Raw genomic sequence first — 10,252 nt, forward strand, 5'->3', positions numbered from 1 at the left:
CATCTTGGGGTGAGAGGAAACAGACTCACGCTGTCCCAAGAGCTACCCATCTCTATTAGGGCCAGGAAAGCCACTGGGCTTTGGAATTTCAAAGTCACTTCTGTCAGGGAGTAAAGACACAGACCCCACGCGGACCTCACCTTGAAGTGGAGCATATCCTCACCATCCCAGAAGAGCAGCAGCTCCTTGGAGCTGAAGGAAGCTCTTGCTCGGTAGGCAGTAAGTGGGCCCTTGGGGATGTCTGGCCATGAAGCACTGTCTTTTCCTTCTGGGGTAGATGCCATGGTAGCGTTAACCTGCACAGAGAAGCAAACCTGCTGCGTGACACCACTGTGGACAGCCACACCATGTTAGAACAAGAGCAAAGCCAGTGTCCCCCAAGCAACAGCAGCAGAGGCAGCAAAGCATGAGCACGGAGGCACGGATGTCCAAAGAAGGATGAGGCAGCACTCCCCTCGAGGATGGCATTTCCCTCCTGGACTGCACTCCTGAACAGGCAGTGAGGACACAAGGCAGAGTGTGCCATCTGCGGAAGGAGCCAGAAGGGGGGCCAAGGTAAACAGGCGGTGACAAACCAGGTAGCTGTGAACAGTGCAGCTTGAGGGCACTGTGGTCTTTCGGGTATCAGGAAGTTCAGGTCCCTTATGGCTCACTAGGCCCAGAGCCAGGGAGCTTCCCCTCTGCAGTCTTGCTGCTAACAACACGTGATGCCCCGGCTCTCCAGCCACGGAACACAGAAGCTGTGACTACTGTTGGTCTGTACTCAACACTCAGACATCCCGTTCACTATACAGGTAGATGCTTTTCACTAAAGGACTGTTCTGGCATTCTCTGAATAAACGGGGTCCTCTTCCAGCGATCTGATTCATCGTAGCATGGAGGCAACAAGAATCTGAGAGCCAAATCCAGGCAAGGAGACCCAAACACCTTTGGGATCCTTTGAGGTAACTGTTCAAAATAAACGGGGTCCTCTTCCAGCGATCTGATTCATCGTAGCATGGAGGCAACAAGAATCTGAGAGCCAAATCCAGGCAAGGAGACCCAAACACCTTTGGGATCCTTTGAGGTAACTGTTCAAGTGGTCTAGGGCTGGACTCCAGTGTGGGGTCGCAGTGCAGGTAATGTTTTCCTATGTGACAGGGGAAGCAGGGGCATAGCATGGCTGAGCACCTGCCCTCACTCACAGACCAAGTCCTACAAGACCTTCCCCAAGTCTGGGCCAAGAAAGTTGTCCCCATGGAAACACGAGCCACCAGATCCAAGGCCAGGTGGAAGAAATACAAAGACAAGAGCAAGGGCCCAAAGGACAGGCAAGGGAGGACAACAGAATAAGATCCAGGAACAAAAACTATGTCGTTGCAAGGGCTGACAGGACGGGCAAACTTCCACCATCTGCTCCCAGGAAAGAGAAAGCTCAGGTTTGATCGGGGACATCAAAACCCATCACAAACTAGAGGTACGTAGGAATATCTAAGTGGGAGTTAGCTCACAGAGGCAGTAAGCAGAAACAGGTCACGAAGAAAACTACACTATCTACGCATGCAACAGTGGAAAAGGACACAAGGTAAAAAAGGGAATGTTAAGGTTAAAACAGTGGAGCCAAGGCTGGAGAAATGGCCCAGTGCTCAAAAGCACTTACTGTTCTTGCAGAGTACATGGGTTTGCTTTCCAGCACCTACATACTGGCTTACAAATGTCTCCAGTTCCAGGGCATCTAACACTTCTCTGACCTCCTTGGGCTCCTGCACACGTGTGGTTCTTAGACATATATGCAGGCACATGTGTGTACACAAAATTAAATATTAAAACAAACAGACAGTGAAGCTTGCAATATAAGGACAGGGACATGATGTCTCCTACTGGGTACAAGACAGCTACGTGACTGGTAAGAGGCATGAAGGCTCTGAGGAACAAGGCCAAGTTTCCTTGCGGCTAGTTTCCGCAAGACTTCTCCCTGTTAGGGGAACATGTGCTGGGCATTGCTGCTTGCTACATATTCTTGCTTCTAACACACTGCTTCTAGTGCAGACAATTATAACTGACTACACTTCAAGTAAGGACGGCTTCTAACAACCCTGCCCCAGTTTAGGGAAGATACTCAAGACCATCCTGTAGATCAGCATTTCTCCGTGGGCCGTGACCCCATAGGTATTTGCATTATGATTCATAGCAGTAATAGTGAGATTACAGTTATGAAGGAGCAATGAAAATCATTTTATGGTTGCAGGGTCACCATAGATAGCATGAGGAACTGTATTAAAGGGTCACAGCCATAGGAAGATCTGAGGACCACTGCTGTAGACAGATAGCCAAGATTCTGGCAGCTCTGATGAGAGAGATTAATTTAATTAATAGCACTTGGAACACCTCCAGAACCCAAATGAGCAACTTGAGCTAGCCAGCCTTCTGGCAACACCAGCCACTAATAGCTAGCAGCTAAGGTCGGCAACAAAGTCATCATCAGAGATAAGCAATGGGGGCTGTGGCCACCTAACTGTGTGCACAGCAGATGGACAGCCACTGGCGAGTCTAGTTCGACAAATCCAGTCTACATAAGTAGTCTTGAAGTAATATTTTGTTTATGGTCTAACAAATAAAGCTTGCCTGAAAATCAGAGAAGGAAAGCGGCCAGCCACTAGAGAGTTCTCACCTCCACCAATGACCAGAACAAAGGGGGGGTGGTGATCCTGTCCTCAGAATGCATCTCTCTTGTCTCCTCCTGCCTTACATTCCTCTCTCCACCCAGCCATATCCCTCCTGTCTCCAACTCCTTAGTTCTGGAACTAAAGGGGTGTCACCAAGACCCAGCAATACCACTCTTGGGCATATGTCCAAATGACTGCACACTCACACCACACGGACATTTGCACAATTATGCTCATAGCAGCATTATTTGTAAGAGCCAGAACCTGGAGACAACCTAGATGCCCCTCAGCTGAAGAAAGGATAAAGAAGATGTGGTCCATTCACACAATGGAGTACTACTCAGCAGTAAAAAACAATGACATCTTGACATTTGTAGGCAAATGGACAGAACTAGAAAAAAAAAAAAAAAAAAGTCCTGAGCGAGGTAACCCAGACCCAGAGTAACAAATATACTATGTACTCACTCACAGGTGGATATTAGACATAAAGGAAAGGATAATTAGCATACTGTCCACAACCCCAGAGAATCTAGGCAACAAAGAGGACCCTAAGAGAGACATCCATGGATCTCCCTATGAAGGGAAAAAGACGCCGTCTCCGGAGTAAATGGGGAGTGTGGAGGATATGGGAGGGGGGAGGAGGGAAGGAAAGTGGGGGAAATGCACAGCTCAATAAAAACAAGGTAAAAAAAATTTAAGGATTAATTTAACAAATGTATATTCAAAAGTCCAAATAAAATATAAATGACCATGACGCAGCCAGAGAACATTTTGTCAGCCAGTCCTCCCCTACCATGTGTGTAGATCAAACTCCCATCAGCCTTGAGGGCCAGCATTTTTGCCTACTAAGCCATCTTGCACCCTCACCCCTTAAATTTTTTTAAAATTCTGTTTTATGCATTTATTCATTTTATTCATTCCTCTGTGTCAGCCTTGGTTACCTAGTGAGTCCCTTGCACACATTGCCACAATAATTCAGGGAGAGGAAGCAGTTTTTTTCTTTTTTTCAACAACTATGGACAGTTAGTTCCACGTGAAAGGACAAGGCTCTCACAGACGCAAAAATTAGCTTCGCATGGCACATATCTACATGCACACAAACTAGACCCTATCAAATTCTTAGAGGATGATGGAGAAGCCAATCTCATGTGATGGCTAACCCTGAGGGCCAGCTTGCCTGCATCTACAATCAACTAAAACACAAGCCTTTGGTCATTCCTGCTAGGGGTATTCTTGTTCAGATTCTCTGAAGCAGGAAAACCCCTTCTGGTGGCACCTCCCAGACAGGGGGACACGGGAGGGAACTTTCCTTTTCGCCTGCTTGCTCTCGCTCTCACTGGCAAGTTCATCTATCCTGTTGCTGAGGCATTCCTTCCCTGGTATTAGAGCCAGCTTCTTCAGGGTTCCAACAAAGACTAAAGACCAGGAGGCCCCCAGGAACCTCCCAGGACTACAACCCCAAACTGGGACTTTTGAGCTATCCAGCCTTGTGGACAGAGCAGCTACTGGATTTTTTGGTGAGACAGCCATTGTTATATTATCCAGGCCATATCCTGTAACCCAATCTAATAAATTATATGTATATAGTTTACATATATATGAGAATATATATCGAAAGGACTAGAGTTAGCACAGGACACACTAAGACCAAGTTCTCAGCACAAAGGAGATTTGTTTGTCCCAGAGGGACAAAGACAGGGATAGGAGACAAAGGGGAGAGGATAAAGAGGGCAAGGGGGAGGGGGTAAAGGGGGCAAGGGGGAGGGGAAAGGGGTATTTGCCTCAGAGGGACAAAGGACATCTCTGGTTAGAGAGGAGACAGATGTGGCCCATAAGCAAATGGCAGTTTATAAAAGGAAAAGGGGAAACCCTGTGTTAGGTTGAGGTGTTTAATTTTAATTGGACAGGTTAACTAGCATAGTAAAAGACAGCCTTTTGTTGCTGGGCTTCGATACTTTGAGAGCTGAACCTTGGTGGTCAGCCTCAGGAGGATGAAGTAGCTAAATAAGGAAATAGACCTTGGTGGCCGGCTTTAGGAGTGTGAAACAATTTTTTTAGCAACGGGGAGAAGTATAAAAGGTAAAAACCTGTGAGCATCATGTTTGCCATGCTTGGGCCTGCAAAAGTCCTTCCATCAGTTATTTTCCTTTAGCGAACCCTAATACAGGCCATCATAGGCAACAAGAGAAAGTGGGTTTCATCTTAACTAAAAACATCTGTGCTCTAGATCCTAGGTCCTCACCAACCCCCAAAGGCCCCATGCCACCTGAGGTCACCAACATAGCTACACTATGGTACAGCTGTCACAAACACAGAGCCGCAGAGCCAGGTTGCCCTGGCTCCAACCCCAAGAGTTTACCAGTACAGTGGCCTTACCAAGTTGCTTTGCCACCCTGTTTCTCGGGAGCAAGGATGTGGGCACACAGGGCAATGTCTGCCTAGAAGGTTCCTGGGACACAAATCAGGCCCCTTGTTATGTTCTGACGTTTCCTCCAGTCTTTCTCTCTATTTAAAATAAAACATGAGGCCTTAGTTTTGGTGAAGTCCTCTATGTACAGCCCCAACAAACACTAACACACTGCACTATGAGACTAACTTTCAGGCCACCTGGGAGATTCCAGTCCTCCTGGCCTTCTGGGCAGATTTCCTCTCTGCCTCAGTCTCCAACAAAGTAGCTGAGTTTCCACCTTCAATCTGTCCCTTGTCTCGATCCCTCTAGTTTCCACTTTAAAAATCTAGTTTCATGCTGGGCATAATGGACTAGCCTACTGTCCTGGTTACTGCCGAGACTAATGAGCCAGGAGGACAGAGTTCAAGGTCAGCCTGGGCAACTGAGACCATTAGGGAGAATTAAGGTCCTTGGGTGTAGATCAATGGTAGCCAGCCTGCTTCCTAAGAATTCGCTATATTCAGAGTTCAGCGCACACGAGAAGTATGAATAGGATCCCACCTAGACCCGCTGGGGAGCAGCCCGTAAACACTACAAACAAATTCGATCAGCAGCTAACTTTGCTCAAATTCTGCCTTAAGATAACTCCCTGCGGAGAGGCAGCCTCTAAAAACTGCGGCCAGCTCTTTCTCTCACTACAGAGCATGACCTCGGGGCAGAGTGCAAACTCCAGCAGACCCCTGTCCTGTCTTGAACCTCCCGGGCCCCGCAAGTCCTCACTGCTCGGATCCAGTTCGGGGTCGGCGGGACTAGTCACCCTGGCGTCCTGCGCACAATGTTGATCAAGACTGTTCTGGTGTCTGAGGATGGGGCAGGCTGGCGAAACCTGTTTGACACCCACCCATCCTGGCGTGTGACGTCATCCCTCCGAGACGCTCTCCCCACCTACTGCCCCAAGTATCGGCTGGCTGCTTATGTCATCATTCCGTGCCAATCAGTAACCAGGGGAATACAGAAGCTTCCGAAGGCTCAGCTCAGACGCGGTTCTGGGTTGGGAGTTACAGGATTTCGTGCCGGTCGCCCTCGGCCCAGGTCACAGCTGTCCCGTTTTGATCCAGGCCTCTCGAGGCTCTGGGGGCACTTTCGGGGAGAGTGGGACCGCGGCTCCTTTAAGATGCACTTTACCCAAAATTGCTCCTAGTTTCCGAGAGGGGCTTACCTGAACAGGAACTCCTAGAACAGTGCTCCTGAAAGAGGTCCTCCAACCGCCAGGAGCATTCCCTGATACATTTGTGCCTGCACATATTACACAGTAACAACAACAATAGTGGCTGTGGCAGTGGAGTTGGATGGCTGGGCGGAGGAAACAGAGCTGTTGACTATCAGTTCTGTGGGAGAGAGGTGTCATTGCAGTAGGTAAGAATATAGAGAAAACTTACAAAGCATATTCAGTCTCCCCTCCCCTGTGTGCACCTCCTGCTCCCCCCATCCCCAATTTTCCAATTCTCCGACTCTGCCCAGCCCTTCTTCTCAGGGCTCGCTCAGCATGTTTAGATGCCATCATTTCAGTCTTTCTGTGATGATTGGGTTAAAGACTTGCCCAATCCAGTGCAATGGTGAAGTTTTCTTACAACCCTGGCACCAGGCGAACTGAGGTAGAGGATCACGAGTTTCAAGCCAGGCTGGCTGACAAAACAACATCCTTCAAGTAAATAAGTCAGTCTGTCATTCTCAGCTCTGACCTGGTTTACCTGTTCTCAATCTCCTCCCACCTCTATTGTCCCCTCCTGGTCTTAGGACACTGCCTAGCCTGTGTGTGACAGAATTGGTCACCTCTGTGTTGAACCCAGGGGACATTGAGACTTCAGAATGGTGGTAAGAGAAAGGACTGAACTGTGACTTCCTCCGGCTCAGACCGCGCTAAGGTCATCGGAAGGGTCTCATATTGCAGGAAAGAAAGGGTTTTGCCCTTGCCTCTTTACCTATTTCCTGATAAGACTACCAAAGGCTGCAGGTAGGATGGCTCTTTGGGTGGCCCAGCTGAGAGCAACCTGGCAGTGCCTGAAGGAACCCCACCAGCTGACCCCACCCCTGCTCCCTGGCTCCGAACTTTGCCTCCACCACATTCCACTGCCCTGTCATGCCATCCCCCACTTTTAGTCACTTGTTCTGCTGGCTGTCACTGGTACTCTTGAGTGTTTGCACAGTGTTTGTTTGTTGTTGGGAGTGGTGTTTGAGACAGTGTCATGTAGCCCGGACTGGCACCAAATTTGCCATGTATCTCGGGATGGCCTTGAACTCCTGATCCTTCTGTGGTGAGGATACAGGTATGTGCCAACACACTTGACTGCACATTGTTTTTGGTTTTTTTGGGTTTTTCCAGACAGGGTTTCTCTGTGTAGCTTTGTAGACCAGGCTGGCCTCAAACTCACAAAGATCCGCCTGTCTCTGCCTCCAAGTGCTGGGATTAAAGGCAGGCGCTGCCGCCCGCCGCCGCCGCCACCCCCCCCCCCACCTGGCCTTGACTGTACATTGCTAAAGTTTACTCCCGCACTCTGGTCCCTTGTCTCTCCCCGTACCTTCCCTATCACCACCACACCCCCATAAGTCCAAGACTCACAGGAAAGTGACGGGGAAACAGTCATCACAACGCTCAGCATAGAACATGGGTGGTGACAGCTCTGCCAGGACCATCCACACCAGGCCCCTTCTAGCTGTAAACTCATCTGAAAAGGGTGCTGTGTTGTAAGATGAACACACACATGTTGAGGTGTGTCATTGTGAATGTTCCCAGTGTGAACCAATGGAGGGAGGAATCCCACTGGAAACCTACCCATTCAAGCCCGTGGTTGTTGACCTGAAAAGAAAAGCAGGCTCATGCTCTCAGGAGTTAAAAGAACTTCCGTGGGATTAGGAGAGCATTGCACCCCAGCCATGCATGGTGTGATTGATCACAGCGTACCTAATGATGTAGGGACCAAAGGGACATTCTCACAAACCATCTGTAACCAGGGCTTGCTGCAGGCCTTGGCATTAGCTCACTGGTGAAGACGTACATATGTGTTTGTGCAGGCTGTCTGCCTGGATTGCTGCAATCTCAGGCAATCTTCTGAAGAGGAAGAGCCTTCCATTGCTGTAGGCTGGTGTTCTGGGAAGGGTTCTTGTGTGTAAGCTGAGTTTTCCCATCCCAGTGGCCACTTCCAAATAACCAACACATAGTCTTACATTAATTGTAAATGCTCAGCCAATAGCTAGAGTTACTACTAACTAGCTCTTACATTTTAAATTAACCCATGTCCCTTATTTACCCTCTGCCATGTCGGGTATCTTTATTAGCATGGGCATCTCCTCCTCCCTGTGTTTGCCTGCGACTGTTCTCATCCCGCCCTTCCTTATCCCATCGTTCTGTTTGGCTTTCCCGCCTAACTATATCCTGTTCAGCTATGGCCAGTCAGCTTACTTATTAAACCAGCCACGGTGACATCTGTTCACACAGTGTGAAGAAATACTTCATAGCAGTTGTGGGAAACTATCCCACTGGACACAGTGTCTGTTTACACTGCCCTGCGTACTCTCATCAACAGCACCACCCTTTGCTTTACTGTGAGGCATATATTATACAGTCTCTGCCCCATTTCCACTGACTTGAGCATCCACCAGTTTTGGTCGGTTTAATTTGTTTTGGTAGAGGTGGTAGGACATTCAGGCCCTAGTAGCATATCCTGTTGGGCTACTATATGCCTCAAAAACAGACAAACAAAACCACCAAATAACAAATAACCCCTTTATATTTTAATAGCAGCTACAATGAGGAGTAATGGCCAAGTCCCAAACCAGTGACACCTTCCTGGTAAACATTCATTCCCTTCGGAAAACTTTGCCCTTTACTTTTGGCAATAACAACAAATATGGGCATGAACTTGTGTTCCCCCTGTGAAAGCTGGGGTGACCTGGGAAAGCATTTTGTTGGGTTCTGGCCCCTTTATTTGGACAGTCGGGTATTCCAGAGTCCAGATTTTGGGAAAAGTCACAGATCATTTCTCTTTAAATTACTTGTCACTGAATGTTCTCTCGTGGCAACTTTTAGGTTAGAGGAGCCACACTGAGTCACTAGCGGCTCTCTCTCTCTCTCTCTCTCTCTCTCTCTCTCTCTCTCTCTCTGTCTCTGTCTCTCTGCCTCTCTCTCTCTCTCTCTCTCTCTCTCTCTCTCTCTCTCACACACACACACACACACACACACACACACCTTACTTTCCACGACCAATGGATACTGACTTGATGGTCAGCCCCCTGAATAGGTTGGTTTTGCCATTCATCAGGCTGAGGGGCCCTTTTATCTATCTGTATAGAGAACGTGAGGAGGCAAAAGGAAAGTTCTTCAAGGACTATTAGGTTTTGATGACTTTTGTATCCCTTGGCTTATGCTAACATTGAGTTCATGGCAGCACACAGCATGAACAGCAACAAGCTGTGCCCTCTAGTGTTGTATCTGTGTAGGCCTGGGACCCTGAGTCCTACAGTGTTATAGCTCTTACATATATGTCTAGAGTGTCCGAATTCCACAGCCTTTCATAGCACTAGTGTCACAGCTCCTGGGTGTAGGGTGTCTGAGACCCTTGGCTCTCAAGTCCTAACAGCTCTCTGGAATTCTTCACGGGGCCTATAGCTTTTCTCTGTTCTTTACAGCCTTCCATCCTTTAGCCTCCACGCTGCACACTCTATCCCCGATGTTCTACTCTCTGGCTTGGCTGCCCTCTGACTTCTCAGCTGCCTCTTTTGCTTATGGCTGCTGTCACGGTTGCTGCCACCGCAGTGTTTTCTCGTGCTGTCCTCATTGATGATGGTTAGCAGCTGCTACCGCCATCAGTTCCCTGCTACCACCCACTGCCAGCTCCTGCCACCCTTCTGTTGCTGCTCCCATGGCCCCTCCAGCCCACTCCTGCAGCTCCCCTGCTGCTGTCGCTGCTGCTGCTGCTGCTGCTGCACCGTCGCACTCAGGGGCTGCACTTTGCTTCAGCAGCAAGCACTTGTAATTGTTGTGTAGCTGCTCCAAAGTGCCTGCGGGTCAGCCTGGCTCCCCGGGAGTCACAGTGGAGCCCGGGAACAGCACCAAGGGGAAACTTGCCTACATGGATGTTGCCAGCAGCTCGGGAGGTGAGGATGAGGGGTGAGAGCTTAGCTCTTTGGAACACAGGACAAAGGCATGATGCCGAACGTG

The 10,252-nt window shown here is 49.0% G+C and overlaps 1 protein-coding gene across 1 annotated transcript in view; it reads right to left on the minus strand.

Annotated features, from left to right (window-relative positions):
- Acox3 (acyl-CoA oxidase 3, pristanoyl) overlaps positions 1-5,134 on the minus strand; it is a 28,842-nt gene extending 23,708 nt beyond the window's left edge. The window contains exons 1-2 of the mRNA XM_051200206.1: positions 5,022-5,134; positions 141-296 (exon numbers count right to left, since the gene is read on the minus strand). Coding sequence (XP_051056163.1) covers positions 141-284 — 144 coding nt within the window. The 5' untranslated portion in view covers positions 285-296; positions 5,022-5,134. The remainder of the gene's footprint in view (positions 1-140; positions 297-5,021) is intronic.
- Positions 5,135-10,252: the final 5,118 nt, after the last annotated feature.

This window comes from Phodopus roborovskii, unplaced genomic scaffold (genome assembly GCF_943737965.1).
Source record: "Phodopus roborovskii unplaced genomic scaffold, PHOROB, whole genome shotgun sequence".
In the NCBI taxonomy this organism is placed as follows: Eukaryota; Metazoa; Chordata; class Mammalia; order Rodentia; family Cricetidae; genus Phodopus; species Phodopus roborovskii.